The sequence below is a fragment of the Salvia miltiorrhiza genome, chromosome 4 (assembly GCF_028751815.1).
Source record: "Salvia miltiorrhiza cultivar Shanhuang (shh) chromosome 4, IMPLAD_Smil_shh, whole genome shotgun sequence".
Taxonomy (NCBI): Eukaryota; Viridiplantae; Streptophyta; class Magnoliopsida; order Lamiales; family Lamiaceae; genus Salvia; species Salvia miltiorrhiza.
This window is the reverse complement of record NC_080390.1, coordinates 52,804,284-52,822,531: the sequence shown is the minus strand read 5'-3', so window position 1 is coordinate 52,822,531 and position 18,248 is coordinate 52,804,284. Positions and strand designations below refer to the sequence as shown.

The 18,248-nt window shown below is 39.1% G+C and overlaps 2 protein-coding genes across 2 annotated transcripts; both read right to left on the bottom strand.

The window, feature by feature from the left end:
* Positions 1-12: 12 nt before the first annotated feature.
* On the bottom strand, positions 13-3,614 carry LOC131020504 (uncharacterized). The gene is given in 9 exon segments (XM_057949354.1): positions 13-241; positions 243-428; positions 603-780; positions 1,163-1,343; positions 1,641-1,843; positions 1,933-2,018; positions 3,034-3,138; positions 3,259-3,361; positions 3,444-3,614. Coding segments are annotated over 9 exon segments (1,212 nt in total). The 5' UTR covers positions 3,497-3,614; the 3' UTR covers positions 13-124.
* A 1,474-nt stretch (positions 3,615-5,088) lies between these two features.
* On the bottom strand, positions 5,089-9,737 carry LOC131020503 (magnesium transporter MRS2-3-like). Its single transcript, XM_057949353.1, has 6 exons — positions 9,059-9,737; positions 8,249-8,485; positions 8,015-8,143; positions 7,192-7,340; positions 6,881-7,109; positions 5,089-5,617 (listed from the first exon to the last, which is right to left on the bottom strand). Exons 1-6 carry the CDS (start codon positions 9,491-9,493, stop codon positions 5,330-5,332), a joined length of 1,467 nt encoding a protein of 488 aa, XP_057805336.1. The 5' UTR covers positions 9,494-9,737; the 3' UTR covers positions 5,089-5,329.
* Positions 9,738-18,248: the final 8,511 nt, after the last annotated feature.

The window sequence follows — 18,248 nt, the reverse complement described above, 5'->3', positions numbered from 1 at the left end:
AGTATTAGTACAGCGTAAAGTTTTATCCTCTGTGAAAATATGGTCTCCAACACTAAGATGCCTTGAGCAGAAGAAACAGATTAGCTTTGGCATCTAAGACAAATAAGCGATAAGTCTGAAAGACCTATGAGCTTGAATTTGCAATCCCGACCATATTAAGCATATGGCGATCCTCCTTAAACCTTTCGAGCACTGTGCCTTGAAGAGCATCGGGCCTATCTTCTCCTGCTTCCGGAACTACGGCCCCAGCATTCGATTGTCTCAGGATATATTCGGGTGGCTTTGGACAAGGATGGGCTGCCAAATGTAGTGCACTCGAAGGTGTGGCCCTGATCAAAATTTGCTGATATGAACAATCCGAGATGGTTTGTTTTGCCTCCAAAACCAATGCCATTAGGAATGGTCTCTGAACTGAAACCTACAGCAAACTGCATACACAAGGGATTTTGTAGCGGGACCATCATTGAAACACAGTGTATGTATTATGAGAACGAGAAACCCGCTCATGTTACAGTTCATGTTCATGTTCAGTGTATGTATAACGTACCCCATGTTATACATGGTGCTTCACTTATTCATTACGGAAGAATTCAAATACTTACCCATTGTAAATTATGGTTCGCTCCAGTTGGTCGGAAAATTGCTGCTTTGGGGTATAACTGAAAGAGAAAAGATTTCATATCCCCATAGAAGTCAGAATGTCTTTCCCATGGCTGAGAAGCATAGCCTCCATAGATGCAACCTTCTTTATCTTTGATGACCAATAGTGTGGGTGCTTTTCTGCAGATTAATTTGAATAGTTACCCATTCCATCCCTAGTAAAAGATAGAAGTGGCAACCTAGAAACCGACACAGAAATACACAGCTTTTAGCCTTCACCCTCTTCAAAACTTCAACAATGATATGATAAACAAGCAAACTTATGCCTTTCATATAATCACATCAGAGTCATGGGATAGGTACGCATGCATGTGGAAATATTAGGTCTCAATACAAAACCTAATTGGATGAGTCATGCCGCAATTAAAGTCCCTTAACATATGTACACCTATGCACGCATCCTTTGGGACATGTAACAAAAATGTAGACCTATGTATACATTATGACTGTATACATGAGCAAAAAATAAAATAAAAAATGATGTCATAAGCAAGCAACTCACATCATATGGCCCAAAAACGTGTTGAAGCTTTGTCCATGAATACCACTGTGATATAGAAGTTTCCACTCCTCCAGATCAGGTTGGGAGAGTGCTCCACCAATATGCCAAGCATATTCCTTTGTTAACAAGATTTGACCACGATCAATATTGTCTGGAATAAGTAATTTCGGTACTCGAGAACCTGCAAAAGGAGAAGTGAGAGTTTCCAGCAGCAATTGCCTTTAAAGTGGTCTTATATCAGACTGCTTGTCTGCAAGTTATTTGCCCTACTACATTTTCATGCTGGATTCTCATTGAGGTATCACTTGTATTATGCAAAGTATAAAGATGAAGGATTGTTTTAGTTAAAGAAAACCTTGTTTTTCACATTCAATTAGACAATACTAGAATACTACAAGGAAAAATTACAATTGCAGTCAATTTTAATCTATTATTCACAAATTCGTACCCTGAGAGAGAGAGAGAGAGAACTACTCACCTGAATCAGACGGCATTAACAAACAACCCAGATATTTCCTAACCGCTGGAACATGGGCACACCATTTCTGGAAATCTTCAAAGGACATGCTATCACTAGTAAGATTTGCAGCATTGATGAAAGCCTCAATTTGCTTAAGCTCAGAGCCATCTTCATGAAACAGGTTATTAAACATTGAAGTTAAGACAACTTCAAGATCAGATCTAGCAGAAACCAAGTTTAATACCATATTAGAACAGAAAAATGGTTATGTACGAAAATAACTTTACATTAAGAAATTTCCATATGTCACCTTCCAACTATACCATCATCTGATACATCTAGTATTTGGTAAATGAACTCTTCAATCTCCTGCTTAGTCCCCTTCTCATACGTCCCCTAAATATGAAGCAAGAATAAACTCAACACTTATGTTCTACTCATTTTAACAGGTTGATAAAACTAATAACTCCACTCCCACCCACATTCCACACACACACAAAAGGGGAAAGAAGCAGAGGAAGTAGACAAGCTAAGGTGGGGGTGCATATGTGGGTTTAAATGGAATTGAACGCATTGTATTCGGAAAACGCTTGCAAAGCGGATTCATCTTGTACCTAGGTTTTATTAACAAATAAACAAAGGGGACATAAACTTAACTCATCCGCGTGTTCAGATGGATAGAGCTCAAATGGCCAGAAAGAAAATTGTACTTAGAGAAGTCAATTCCAGCAAGTAGCGTTACAACATACATGTATAACACCAAACTATACAAGCATCCAATAATTAATATCTTCTTGTGAAACTTGTCAATCAAGAAAATCTTCCTAATCCATGTTTGATTGCACTTCATGAGATGATAAAAGGACAGTTCCATCGAGCTTCATTTACATTGCCCTCTGTCCCATTTCCTTTAAATTCATTTTTGCTCCTTGTTCTCGCATCAATATTTATCAATTCTCCCCCTTATGGTCCTTGGTTCAAGTACTTCAACGGATCATGTAATGGTTTTTCCGAGGACAGAATCACTCCGGGAATCAGATCAATTGTAGAGAGAGCAGTTAACGGAAATTGGTGAATCATTATCCAATTTTAATCCCGGAACCCTTATGCCAAACAACATTATGCCCCCAATTTCCATTTCCCATTTAGATTAATCAACCAAGCTTCCCCAAACAAAGTAGTCATTCTAACATAGTATTAAAGTAACCCAGGCCAAAGGTCTTGTGTGCAAAGCTCACTACCAGCCATTTGTAAAAAAGCAAGGCACACGTCGAAGTTCTTAACTATCAAATAATAAATAATTCTCTTCTGTGCAAAGCTCTCAGATGATGTGCATTTTCTACCATAATTGATAATACACCACATACAAAAGTTTCAAAGAAAATTAGTTCCCCAAAAGCTGCAAAATCACCTTAGCAATAACGAGGTCTTCAAAAGTAAGCTTTTGATCCTTCCGTTTCTGCGACACCAAATTGAAAATCCTATCCCCCAAAGGCCCATCGATTCCAATATACGCCTATATACATACATATCACATATGCAAGCTCATACTAGTAAGAAAGAGCTACAGAAAACGAATCACCTGAAATATGCGTAGAAATCGAAAAATTGTTTCTAAACAGAGGAGAAACAGCACCTTGAAAACATCAGGAGAAACGTATTCCCCAATACTTTCAGACTGAGCTGCAAGCGATGCGTGGAGCGATCTCAAATCTTCCAATCCCTTCTGAGTAAAACCTCTGCAAATATGAAAAAATTGGTTGGCATTATTTCGAATTGCATAAACCGAAGTGCTGCGAGAAGTGAGAAGCGATAGAAAACCTGGCGGCGGCGGAGTAACGGGGATTGGCGGAGGATGATCCGGAGTTGCCCATTGCTCCACCTCTTTCACGGTTCGGTATTTTCGTTTTTGTTTTGCGAGCCACACAACTATTATTATTATTATTTGGCGAAAAGACACACACAAATTATGCATACAATTACAATTACAATTACAATATACTATATCTAAATGTTTTTTTTGAAAGACAATATATATTTACATACATGTTGACAAAATTGAGGCTTATCAAAATGTCTCATAAATCTTATTTAATACTATTAATTTATTAAAAAAATACTTATAAACCGCAATACGAATTTTAGAAACTTTATAGTTCAAAATGTCAATTAACGGAGAAAGACTTAATAAATTTTCTAGTATATATATATATACATACATACTACCTATTAAATTTGTGATGGATTTTTTTTTTCTTTTAGTTTTGATTTTGGGTGGTGATTCATTTTTCTGTTTTGTTATGTTAGTTGTGTTTTATTTTGAGACTCGTTGATGTAAATCATGAGTTTCTAAACGCAAAAGTCATTGAGAGTTTTGACACCTATGAATTATGATATTTTGTAACTTCGTTAAATGTGAAATGTGATGTAAGAATGATTTTTGATTATTGATTAGTTAAAGTTTGATGTTTATTTTTCAGATTTAAACACGTGAAACAATCAAAATAAATAGGGGTGATTTTTTTTTTTTTTTTTTACGATATTATAATTGCCTATAGCCGATCCATTTAATTTGATCGATTATACGGAAAATGAAATACCATCCGCGTTCGAATTCAGATACCAAAAATCGGCTAAATTTAGATATGAAAATAATAGCCATATTATAAAAGGGATAAAATGACCTTTGGAGAGTGCCAAAAGTTGGCAATATAGCGATAAATGGCTTTCCACTACTATCAAATCATCTGTGTATCCAAACTGATAGTAACACGTATCTTTTAATTAAATTAAAATTACAAAGAATATCCAAGATCATATTGAACCGACATAAAATTGTTACATCAAATTAGATAAATTTCACTCTTGTGTAATATAATAATAACTGGAAATATAAGCCGTAAGTGTTAGCAACGGTTCGATCTAAAAGATATTTAACAAATCTTGACTCAATCTAAAAAATATCAGTAGAATTCGAACTCATTCTTCATAAGGGCTCGTTTCATCAAGTAGGAGATTTGGTGTTATGATTGAATAATCTTTGATTTTATCTCAATAGTTAGTACTCCCTTCTATTCTTATTCCATGCTGTTCCGTGCTTTTGTACACAGAATAATATATATATATATATATATATCAAAATTAATCTTAATTAATGATGAAATGGGATTTGAAACGAATGATGAGAGTTAATAAATTTACTAGTACAATTTATGAGCACAATTTTGGTACTCCATTCTACAACATCAAATAAATTACAAACAGACAGTAATTCAAATACAAAATTACAAACAGACAGAATATGTAGGGAGTAATGAATAATAAAATATAGAATAAGATGCTCTTGTTCACTGTTCTTTGAAAATGATTCCAAACACTTTCAGAAAATAAGAATTTAAACAACTATGATTAAAAAAAACCCACAATTAGTACCGCTAATCTGAAACTGGGTATTATCTACTTAAATATATATATATTATTACTCCTATTAATTCATCTCAAGAACATGTTTTGAGAAAGTCACTTGTGATAGAAATATGCTCACAACTAAATTAATTCGCAACACAGTTATCCATCAATATAAAACCTTAGTCAGCCTCAGAAAATACACAGAAACACAATATCAAAACATTGCAATATATATCTCTGCGTTTGAGCAGGTGAAGCAAAAGATATCATACAAATTAGGGTAACCAACCTCGAGCGAGTCACTCCAGCAGCCGTCTGTGTTTGCACCACGCGATGGCAATCACGTACAGGAAGAGAGTGCCGGCTGAGCCACCTCCGACAGTCCACAGAAATCTCATCATCCCATGTACTTGGTCATCGAAAAGCTCGATTCTGATGTTCATACCGAAAATTCCAGCAACCACCACAAAGGCACTCACCACAAGGGTTGCTGTTGTTAACATAACCCCCATTTGAAGAAGATGGTTTTGCTTGTCATCAAGCATAATATTGATGTAATCTTCTGTATCATCGACGTACTCCCTCAGCTTCACACACAATCACAAGGGCAGAAAATCAGTAACTTACTAGGTCATTTCCAAGAAGCAAACAAGAAATGCCAATGGGGTTTACTATCACTTTCTGCGTCTCAATCTGAAATCACAATAATGTTCCTCCATGCACTTATATTAGAAACTCAAGACAGCTATGCAACCAAGATTGATGAATGAAAATGTGTTGTAGAACAAACTCCAGAAACGATACTAAATGGAAACTAGATTAAACAAACACAAATATGGAATATAGATCAAAATTATTCCTACCCAAGAACCATATTTACGTTTGTTTAATTCGGTTTCCACTTAGTATCGTATCCACAACACAAGGGACTCAAACATGATTCCAGACGTTGTGGAATCAAAAAATTAATCTTTCAAGAAAAAGAGCAAGGTTTCCGAGTAGAACATTTTAATCACTTTGCCGAACTCTTGAGTATAAAAATATCAGTCACAGAACAAAATATATAAAAGAAAACAGACCAAAATTCCTGAAAAACATACTCCGTAAAAGCCATTGTTCAAATAAGGTTATGTTCTATGTAATGGACTCATGCAGTACTCGTACTGGAACCTACAGCCTAAAAGATAATATGTACTTACAATTAAACACTACCAATGATAGAGTAAAGGTGATTCATTGCTGGAAAACTTAATAAATATGAACTGAACAGGAATCCTCAAAGAGGCCCTACGGAATTAACTGTCCCAACAAATCCAAAATCCTAGACGACTGACTTCCACTGCCTCAACTTCTTTAAATAAGAAAAGAGATATGAAACCCTAATGACTAAAGCCCAACGGGCTTGACTCAAACAAAACCTAATTGAACTAATAACTAATTCCAATTAATAAAAAACTGAAGTGGCCGGTGCTATCAACCAACTTCTTTTTCTGCATGCAAAACAAAGAAACAGAGTCCGATTCTGATAGAGATGAACCTATGTATTTGACCTTAACACAAAGGAAAGGCAGGAAATATATGTCTAAAGAACCCAGCACAATGTTTGAATAGGTTTTAACAGGACATAAAACATCAACCAGACTCTTAGAAGAATACAATGAAAAGGATAGTAGGTACATCATGTATCACGTCGGATACTCCTTATATAGACGTTGTTATACCACCAACATGGGCACCATCTACGGAACAATAGGAATTTGATTTTACCAAGAAACCAAAGGAGAAATAATATTCTGTGCATGAAAATGAAACAGGAGTTTGAATGCCAAGTAGAGAGATGAGTTACATACAGTGGATAACTTGTTAAGTGTACCATCTATCTGAACGAAATATGCTTCCAAGAGCATTTCTAGCTCTTCCACATCAAGGTGCTTGCTTATGGCACTATGCGTACTAGTATGGGTTCCATGACTGCGTCTGCTTGGGGCGTTAGGGCCACCAAACAATGCCTCCTCACTGTTAATGTTCCGACGATCAGCATAAGCACTCTCAGTGCCCTCCAATATTTCAGCGGGTGTCCTGAAATACCACGCTAATAATGTTGTAACTGAATGTCCATGAAATATTGAAGTATTTATAGTAAGACATAGGTGTCACATGCCTGTCATCCAAGTCAGCCTCATCCAAGTCATCTTGCTCGTCCACCATAGAAACAGAAGAAGATTCAAGCTGTTCTTCTAGCTTCTCTGTTAAATACATCTCCGCCATATCATCATCATCGTCCAGCAAATGCTCTAGCTCATCCCTCACCTGATAAACCATGTCAGAATGACTACATGGAAGAGAAATATCACAATGCAACCGTGTACACTTAGCTACTATTTTATATAGGAATACCTAACAATAAGGAACCATGATTATATGAGTCATAGTACTTCAAAAACTTTGGTTTTCTAGAAAACTCTTAGTTGTTCGGTCATTTATGTTGACCTATTGAGGCAAGATAAGCACATTTTAAAGTTAAGACAGTAACTAAAAGAAAAAAAACAGATAGTGCAAGGTAAAAAAGAACAGATATTTTCAGATCCCAACTGTCACTAGATATTCTACCAATAATATGATATTGTGAGTGACAATCTCACAATGGCAGGAAACATAGAGCAAAGAGATAATTCTTATCATCTTTATCAAGATAAAAGCAGCCATATCTACTGCTTCCTTGTATAGTTGAGTCTTAGATTCAAAAATATGTATGCTTCTCTAGTGTTTAACTTAAAGTTTGTCAAAGCTCACATAATATAAAACGGAACAAGAACCAACCTATGACCTGGGACAACTAAAAAGAATTTTGAAACATAAAATTAATTAAAAATGTATCTCCAATTTCAATACTTTCACAAACAGAAGTTCATGAAAACTTCATCCTAAGAGTCTAACAAAAAACACATAACAGAAAAGGATAACACAAAATTACCCACTCAAACCTTTTGAACACGACCAGTTATAGCAACCAGGCGACTTTTAATTTGTCTGACGCGTTCCAAATTGAGAGTACTAATTTTTGAAGTTAGTTTATCTAATGCTGGATGAGCTTCTTGCTCCAGTGTCCTTGCCTAGCTTGAGATCGGAGAAAGAAAGAAAAATGAGTGAACTGCAGAACTAACGATGATGAGATATTCGATTTTGAGAACAGAAAACTAGCATTAGAGTTTTCAAACCTCACTGTCCAAGCAACTGCAAGCAGCCTCAAGGCATGCCTCTAATGCAACAAATTCGAAAGGGAGCAGCTTCGGACCATCTCGATTCTCCACGGATTGTTCTTTCCCATCTGCATTTTCTCCCTCTTCTTTATTAGGAAAGTTTTTGGAGCTATCCAGAGGACTTACGGGCATTGACTGAGGCCCTTCCATATCATACAAGTTTGTCCAGTTTGCATTCTCGCCATCCCCAGCTTCCTTAACCACCATTACCACGCCTCATTCAGACATGTGAAGCTTAGATGTGGAATAAGCACAAAGTACGTACTGTCTAAAAATATACTTTCATAGAGCACCGAAGAATAATTGGACGTCATGGAATATGATATCTTGAAAATTAGACATAGTGATTTTCAGCAGATATATAGCTCATCATGCAAAACCAATTTGAAAACTAAGTACTACTCAAGATAAAATCGTAACTATTCACCTTTTGAGATGTACAAAATAAAATCATTGCTGCAGAAACATATAAACTTACAAGCTTTTACCAATCTCCCGATCAATATATGCAAATTACCATAAAAATTATGTTTGCAAATAATTAGGAAGAAAAAAGGAACATGCATCAAAAAGATATTGGGTCTCAGGACTCAGGTTATGCCAAAATCAACAACAAACTCATTGAATTTACAATTTGAATGCTATTTCTAAGTTACTCTTTATCATCCTAATACACAATGCAAAAAAGGTTCAATCCATCCTACACGAGATTGATTCATTGTAGTAGATAGTAAATAACTACTACAATCGAAGTAAAGGAAGAGAAACCTGAGCTTTGACGGCCTGATGATGGCGAAGAATCCTCCTCTGAAGCTCATCAACAAAGGGAATCACAGAAGGGTCCTTGGAATTGAGCAGGAAAACCTCTTGGGCCGTAATGATTGCCTTAATATGCTCCAGATTGATGACAATGGCCCGCTCACGGCCGAGGACGGTGGAGGGATAGGACAGGAGCGGGTCGAGAATCCTGAGATCGCGGGCCGGCAGCCCAGTCCGCCGCATGATGGCGTGTTTCCCAACCTCCACCACCTGGGCCTGGCCCGTGGAGTCGAGAAGCAGCCACGACCTCACTCCCGTCGCCTTCTTCCGGAGCGCGCCGACGCCGACGGCGGCGGCGGCGGGGCGGAGGAGGGGCTCCCCGCTTCCATCTTCCTCCGGCGCGGCTGCTACTTGCTTCGGGGGGTGGACCGGAGCTTCCCGCATGGTTTGATGATCGAATATTTGGATTTGGGATCGGAAATTTTGAGGGTTTGTCGATGATTCTGGAATTGATAGATAGTTGTGTTGTGTTACATTACATGTGGAGTAGAAAGTAGTGAGATTTCACGCACAAAACATGAAATTTTTAATAATAATTACTAATTAGTAAGAGATAATCTTACAAATAAAATTCATAACCGAGTCCCACTACATATCCGATACCGGTGATTTATTTCTCGACGGATTCCTAAATGAGTAATTTTAATGTGAGCAATGTATTATGTGCGAGCACACACGACACGCTCCATCTTTTTTTTTTTTTTTTTAATTTAAATTTATAAATAATTTAAGGGTTAAGGTGCAGATAGGCCCCTCAAGTGAAGGTCATTAGAGCATTTCAGTCCTCTTACTAATTGTGTGTGTAAATTGGCCCTCGAACTCAAAAAAATGGTGCAAATCGCCCCCTCTGACTTAACACCGTTATGGGCCGTTAGTCAGAGGGGGCGATCTGCACCGTTTTTTTGGAGTTCAGGGGCTAATCTGCACATTTTCCCTTTTTGGAGTTCGGGGGCTAATCTGCACACCGGTTCATTAAAAAAATCACATCTCATCTTCTCCGACCAACTTTTCCGGCGTCAATCGCCGTCAGATGAGGAAAATCACGAAATCAAGTTCCCAAGCCCCAAATCGGGAATTCCAAATCGGCGTCATTGCTCCCGAAAATCACATAATCGAAATGGAAACTCGAATTCTCCCTCAAACGTCACCGCCCCCCAATTGCAGAATCACCCCCAACGAATCGAACTTCGCCTCACCGTAGGCGGTGATCGTGACCCCAATCGAGATCGAGATTATGTTGGCCATGGTCTCTGATTTGAAGGCGTCCTTCTTCAACAGCACGCCGATAGTGTAGATGGCGACGGGCATCGTCGGCCTTTATCACCGAATTTCGTCGGATTTGAGAGAAAGAGGCGACTCCTTATCGAGAAAAGCTAGGCGACTCCTCATCGAGAAAAGCCAGGCGGCGGGTTCACCGGATATTGCGGCGGCGATTTCCGACAGAATGGGAGAATTAGGGCTCGTCCTTGACGCTAAGCGTGTGCAGTCGAGCGAGCTCCGAGGTTTAGGGCCCAAGAGAGAAAGAAAGGGCGGCGCCCTCCGCCGGCCTCGCCGGAGCTTGAATCAGCGACAACGACGATCAAATTTTGAGCGAGAGAGATGAATTAATTAAAAAGTTAAAAGGTGCAGATTAGCCCCTGAACTCCGAAAAAATTGTGCAGATCGCCCCCTTGACTAACGGCCCATAACGGTGTTAAGTCAGAGGGGCCGATCTGCACCGTTTTTTTGAGTTCGGGGGCCAATTTGCACTCACAGTTAGTAAGGGGACTGAAACGCTCTAAGGGCCTCCACTTGAGGGGCCCATCTGCACCTTAACCCATAATTTAAATTTGTTAGTATTTGTAATTGTACTTATGTGGGCCTATCTGCACCTTAACCCATAATTTAAATTTGTTAGTATTTGTAATTGTACTTATGTGGGCCAATCATAGTTGGGATCCTTCTCCCCCTGGAGTCCATTCACACCAGATCTGGGCGCCGGATCGGACCGCCGGACGGCCTGGACCTTCCCTCGCTGTCACTCCGCAAGCTGCTCGCCCGCCTCAGCAACGCCCAACGGCCAACGGCCCAGATTTCGACTCGCGCCGACTCGCCGGATCGTTCGGTGAGTGGGGCCTCCATCGAAGCCGACGGCACCGGTCACGAAGTTACCCAGCAGCGGCGTTGAGTCTTCTCCAGTGGCGGCTTCGGGTGATTTCTCCAGATCCGCCCTTGGCAAGGAGACGCGCCACCAGCCTGGACTACGTGACAGCCACCAGCCCGGCGTTGCTCGCCGCACGCCGGCCCACCGTTCGCTGCTGCTATGCTCAGTCCCATCAGCCCCGCCGCCGCTTGAGAGCAGCGACGCCATCGACGTCGCGCGGCCTACTCCACAGCGAGCTGCTCCGGCAAGGCAGCGGGCGTCGCTAAACGCACGTTGCTATCTCGACGTCGGCGCTGCAATCTCCGCTGCCGATCTGAACTATTTGTGAGAAATGGCATCGCTCCAGCCTCCCCTCCCAAATTACCCCATTGTGTCTAATAACTTTGCTCCTGTCAGTCGATCTTCATCGCCACTACACAGTTCTACTAGGGTTTTCACCACTGCTGATCAGACGACAATGAACTCTTCCACAGTAATGACGGCGCTTCTCTTCCCCGAGTCTGGGATCACGATGCCTCCGAGCATCACTGTCACAGATCGTTCGGCGGAGGCTGCTAGAGTTACTGCTGATGTTTCGTTCCCGGAAATCGCTGCGGTGATGACTTCCCATACTGTCGGCGTCTCTTCTCAGGCCGATGGTCCTAAGGGCCTGATCCCGCCTCGCTCGATCGGGACTGCCCATCCGAAAGTGGTCAGTCCGCTGTCTGCTCCGAAGGTGCCGCCGAAAGCCTCTTTTGCAGATAAACTGAAAGCTAGGGATGGCAGTCCGACAGAGCAAGTTTCCAAGCCTAGGGACGTCCCCGCTCATGACTATACAATCCTCCGACCAGAGTTGGTGGATCTCAAACGTTGCCTTGTTTTAGAGCCTTCTTTCCACCAAAGACAAGTCCAGCGTTTCGCCCATGCGATTCACGGCCGGCTGATCCTCCGCAAAGGTGAGTCACCTCGGTTTGCAGCGGATCTTTGGGAGGAACTTCAGCAGCTTTGGAAACCGGCTGCTGGTTGGTCGATTCATCCGCTCGGAAAAGGTTACTTCACTTTTAATTTCACCACCGACGAGGATAGGGCAGCGGCTTTCGCTAAAACGACTTGGCGTTTACGCTCAGGTATACTCCATCTCCAGGCTTGGGTGCCGAATTTTGATCCCTACAAAGCGAATTCTACCCTGGTTCAGGTATGGATTAGAATCTTTAACTTGCCACATGAATATTGGCACCCAGAGGTTCTTTCCGGGGTCGCACGAGAAGTGGGTACGCCTATCTTGATTGATGGTCAGTCTGCACAGGCTCATGTGGGTCACTTTGCTAGAATTCTTGTTGAGTTAGATGTTTCGGCTGATATTCCTGAAGCTTTAGATATTAAGTGTGGCGATATTGATTTTACTGTCAAGTTTGGATATGAGAATTTGCCTTATTACTGCTCCGTCTGCAATGTTGTGGGACATAATTCTAACGAATGCAGAAGAAATAAAACGACCACGACCGAGGAACGTCGTCAGTCCAAGGTAGATGACCACAGGGTTCATCCTCGTCCCTACACCGGAAATCAGGAAACTCCAGCATGGGCTGGAAAGGAAATTCCTGAGGTTGGACAGAAACTGAACTCTTCTTCAGACTCTCCTACCTCATCCAATCCCTTTGCTGTGTTGGTTTCTCTAGAGTTGCAAGATGAACAGAGACTTGTTGGTGATGATAACATGGACAAGCCGCCTTCTGATGGAGACCGAGCTTCAGATGCTTGCATCCCTCAGGACAGTCAGGGTAGAAAGGATATGGAACACCCTGGGTCAGATGACGAAAAGAGCCAAATTGAGGTAGTTTAGCAGGAATACGAGAGGAGTTCTGCACCTCTGATTGTTCAGCCGCTTGCTGTTGTGACTGACAACAACGCTGTGCTAACTTTGACTGGGACGACAGGACCCATTTCTCGTACACGAGGGCGTCCGAAAGGGGCTATCACCAAGAAGGGGAGAGTTTCTTATTCTTCTATCAAGCACAGGCTCCGTCGTATCATAATCAATGGCATGTCTTCGGATTTCCAAAACTTAGCACGCCGTGACGATATGCATGGCCCAGGTCTTGACACTTCTTCGCCTGTGGAGTTCCTGAATAAAGTGAAGTATGCTCAGTCTCGAGGACATATACTGCAAAACTTTGTGATCAACTCCTCTAACTCTACCGATGCAGCCCATGCTATGTCGGTTGTGGCCTCTTCAAAAATGAAGAAAAAATGGGGCGATATGTTGGACGATGAAGAGGACGATTTAGACGAGGACGACCCTCTTAAAATGTTCTCTTAGTCTTGGTTTGTTTTTTGGTTACCCGGGGTTTCTTGCGGGTGCTTTTGCTTGCTTCCTTTGTATCTGGTCTCTCTTTTTTTCTTTTTCTTTTTAATAAAATTTCTATTTCAGCCAGTAATTGTACTTATGTATAATTCATATTTCATATAAAGTAATTACAAATCTTCAATTGCTAAATTTATTAAAAATCGTCAAATGATCAGAAAAAAATAAATGTGATATTAAAAAAAATCATTATATACAAATTTTAAAGTACAATCACAATGGAAATTTTTATTTTATATTTGTGTAGTGTTACTTTACAAATCTTATAATGCTAAATTTATTAAAAATCATGAGATGATCAGAAAAAAATAAATGTGGTATTGGAAAAATAAGTTTCATTATACATAAATTTTAAAGTACAACCATAATTGGAAAATTTTAGTATTTTATATTTATGTAGTGTTATTTGCATATATTCTTTATATATACACATGAATTCTTTTTATATTTTTTAGATATATATTATTATGGAAATTTTGAATTGTATCATTACTGAAAATATAATTTTTATTAATGTTTTGTTTATACTGTAAATGCTTCATTTCAATGAAGTTATTGAATTTTAAAAATAAAAATTCATGTTTGAAATTAATCGAATTTATGTAGGAACACGTTAAACTAAATTTGATCATTATAATTATAACACTCATATATCTAATACAATCTTCCTTGTTGAAGCCAAAACTTTTGAATATATTTCATACCTATTTACGTAATATTAACATTTATTTATATATATTTGAGAGATGGGATGTAATTTTTTTTATTATTATATATTTGAAATCGTATGTTTTTTTTTATATCAAAAGGCACATGGGGTTTGGTGGTTATTTTTTTTGAACTGGAAGAAGTTTCATTCGTATCTATACTATACTATATTAAAAAGGGAGTTCTCAATTTAAAATTAATTTCAAATCAATTTAAAATTGATTTCAATGACGATTTTAAAAATATTTTTAATATGAAGGTTATGAATTAAATGATCCATTCACAACCCCACTATCTCTCACTCACATTCTCACATATCTAATTAACGTATTTAAGCCACTAACTCACGAAAGGTTTATTTACAATTCTATAATTTGTAAAAAGGTTTATTTTCTTTTTCTTTAACTTTTTATTTCTTTGTTTTATTTTTTTCTAAAATTATGGAATTCGCTTAATTATAATATATTTAATATGCATATCAAATTAAAGATCACGATAAGAACTTTAATTTGATATCTTATGTAAATATTTCATTTGAAATATAAAAGTTATAGTATTTATTTAAGGATTAAAATTTTAAAAAAATATCTCTCCTCTCTCATCTTTTTTTGAATAAATATATTTTTTAATTATTTTTTATTTTTAATTTATTTTTTTGTCTTTACATAATATCAATTTTTATTATTGTGAATCTTTTTATTTTTTTGTTTTCCAACATTCAAATAAAATATATCTAATTGATTAAAGTTAATTTCTATTATATTTATAAATATGATATTGAGTTGATATCAATTTTATAAAAATGTTTCTCGTGCATTGCACATGATGCAAATGCTATAATATCATAAATCAACTGTTACAAATTCGTCCAACTAGGTCGGGACGCCTTTAGTCAAGCAAACAGACTGAGAATTAAAAGAGACACAACGAGCTAAACTATGAACAATTTGGTTAGCCGAGCGATACATATGGAAAACACCTAGAAGCAGCCTTCTATGAACAACTTGCAGAATCTCATGTACCTTATCGGGCAACAGTTCTTCACCATCCTCTAATCTTGCCATTTTCCTCATCTCGACAAATGAATGTGTACACCTCAATTGGCGAAATCTGATACTCGATATAAAGAACAATCGCATAACTGCTGCCATAATTTCCGCAATCAATACATTAGAGGCCGACACCATTCTCATCGCTTTTGCCACCACCAACCGTCCCAACTCTCCTCTAACCGCAATCCTGACACCAAACATTTGTGCCTCGGAGTTGAACGTTGCATCAACATCCACCCGAAATCTTCCCCTCGTCGGTTTTCGCCATATCCGCTCACTACAAAGCATTCCCAACAGTGAATTAAGAATTGTAGTTGCTCTAGCTGCTTGGTACATGCCCCACAATGCCATGTTAGAGGATGTTTGGCTAAGTTTATTTTAAAGAGCTTATAAGCTATTGGAGCTTATAAGATGTTTCAAGAACTTATAAAATGTAATTTGTTAAGAGTTTATAAATTGTCAAAATATTTAGGAACTTATTTTACCAAACACTTTAAAAAAAATTTATAAACTATTAAACAGCTTATAAGCTCAACCAAACACCACTTAATATCATCCAACAACCGTAGACCGTAGTCCTAAAAAACGCCTCACAAGTTGAGAATCAGAGAGATTTTGGTGGGCTGTGATTTTGATGGGCCTACAATTCTGGCGTAGCTCTTAAAGCCCAATAGACAAAACGTTGATACAAAAGCCCTATAGAAATTTGTCCAAATGAGCCCAATATTTTAGGTTGACACAAAATAGGCTGCAATAATTTTCATATTGGATTTCTTTTTCCTTTTTTTTCCAATTATTTTGCTAGAGCAAAAAAGTGTATTACTGTCATGAATTCTTTTTTTTTTTCCAATATATATATTTTAAAAAATATATATCTCAAAATATATTTAAAAATTGGGTTAATTACGCCAAAAACCATGAACTTTGGGCCCATTTCCAAATTTTCCATGAACTTTGATTTTTATCAAATTTTCCCTGAACTTAAAGGCGTGAACAATTTTTCCATGACTTTCAAGAATCCCCAAATTGAATGCTGACATGGCGTCGCCGGCAGTGACATGGCATCGCCGGCAGTGAATCAAAACGACGTCGTTTAGTTGGGGGGTAAAACGACGTCGTTTTGAGCCCCAACCATGCTTCCTAGCCGGGAAACTCACTAGACGTCATCGGGACCGCTTGGCGGTGGCAGCCTCGGGTCTGCTGCTCGCCGGAGTCAGATTTTCGGGGTTGGGGGAGAGGACGAAGGGCGGTTCTGAACGCCGCAGCCGCCGCGATTCTGAAATTAAGATCTGTGGCGCGGCGGTGGGAGGAAGGAGGCGATCCTAGGGCTACCTCTTCGCCACCAGATCGTGCGCCGCCGCCACGATTCTGAAATTAAGATCTGTGGCGCGGCGCCGGTGGTGGGAGGAGGGAGGCGGTCCTAGGGTTTCAATTTGGGGGTGGGAGGAGGGAGGGAGACGGCGGATCTAGCGAGGTGGTGGCGCGAGGGGAAGATGAAGGCGGCGGATCTGGTGTGGTGGTGGGAGAAGGAGAGCCAAAGGCGGCGGATCTGCTGTCGCGCCGGGCTGGGAAAAGGAGAGCCAAAGGCGACGGTTCCGTGTGCTGCTATTAGGTCGCAGGTTACGACTTTGGGGATTTCGGTCCAGCGAGGGAGAGGACGAAAGAGGGAAAAGGAGGAGGGATGGATGTTGTCGGCGACGGCTGTTGCCGCCGAGGAGGGAGGCGGCGGCGATGTGAGGGGGAGGTGTCTGCGTGTGTATCAGTGTGTGTGCGTGTAAGAGCCATGTCAGCCCGTAATTGCCATCTCAGCTCGGAGTTTTACCGGAGTATTACCGGAGCTGAAATTCATGGAAAAATTGTTCACGCCTTTAAGTTCAGGGAAAATTTGATAAAAATCAAAGTTCATGGAAAATTTGGAAATGGGCCCAAAGTTCATGGTTTTTGGCGTAATTAACCCTTAAAAATTCTATAGATAATTCTTTTTAGATACAAGATAATACCATATCATGAATTCCAATCAACCAATATATTCCAAATATTCCGCACAAACTAGAGCATATATCCAAAGTAAAACAGAACTACAACTCATATTTAGATGAAAATCGAAGCAAAGTCATTTTCATTAAGTAGAGTCTTTAGATATACATAGTGTATCTTTCTTGTAGATGCGGATTTTGCGGATAAAAATTAGTAAAATTTATTATGGTCATAGGAAAATGCAACAAGAAATTAATTGCAGATGAGCTGCCTTAAAAACCAACATTAAATGGATCCCCTCAGTTTGCAAAAAATAAAAATGGATGTCATATTAAAAATGGAAAAGAAAGCAAAAGTAAAAGGAGAGCATCCACATAAATGTTGTTCAATTCAATATTGTTTCAGAAGTTTGGTTGGCACAAGAAATGCTGATGTTAAATGGGGCATTAACTTGAATAACTCTTTTGTGCTTTAAGAAGAGCAGAGAGAGAGGGAGTAGGTTGGGGTAACATTTGAGTAAGTATCGCTACACCTCATAAAATACATTAATTATATCAATAATTCAACATTTTCCTTTACATTTTTAAAATATATCGTTTGATTTAGTTAATTCAATATGATCCAATTGAATTTGGGTGTCTCTCTAACTTAAAAAATGTAGTTTCCAGCTTGTACAAATAAAATGTCATTGTATCCTATTCACGTTAGCATTCAACAAGCCACATACTAATATTTTAGTTTAGTGACAATTAATTAAGGTGTTTAATTTTAATTATGTATAGTTGATGACATTTTCTTTGAGATTCCAACATCAAATTTCTAGCTCTGCACACGGGACTCTTGCGTGAAAAATATCAATTTTTAGAATAATTTTACACTCGGTGAATCTGACGCATAAAGTTTACTCCAAATGAC

Coding starts and splice junctions, on each gene's coding strand:
- LOC131020503 (XM_057949353.1), bottom strand. CDS start 9,493: ATGCGGGAAGCTCCGGTCCACCCCCCGAAGCAAGTAGCAGCCGCGCCG. Junction 8,486..9,058: donor ATCAGGCCGTCAAAGCTCAG/GTTTCTCTTCCT, acceptor ATGGTGGTTAAG/GAAGCTGGGGATGGCGAGAA. Junction 8,144..8,248: donor GCAGTTGCTTGGACAGTGAG/GTTTGAAAACTC, acceptor ATCTCAAGCTAG/GCAAGGACACTGGAGCAAGA.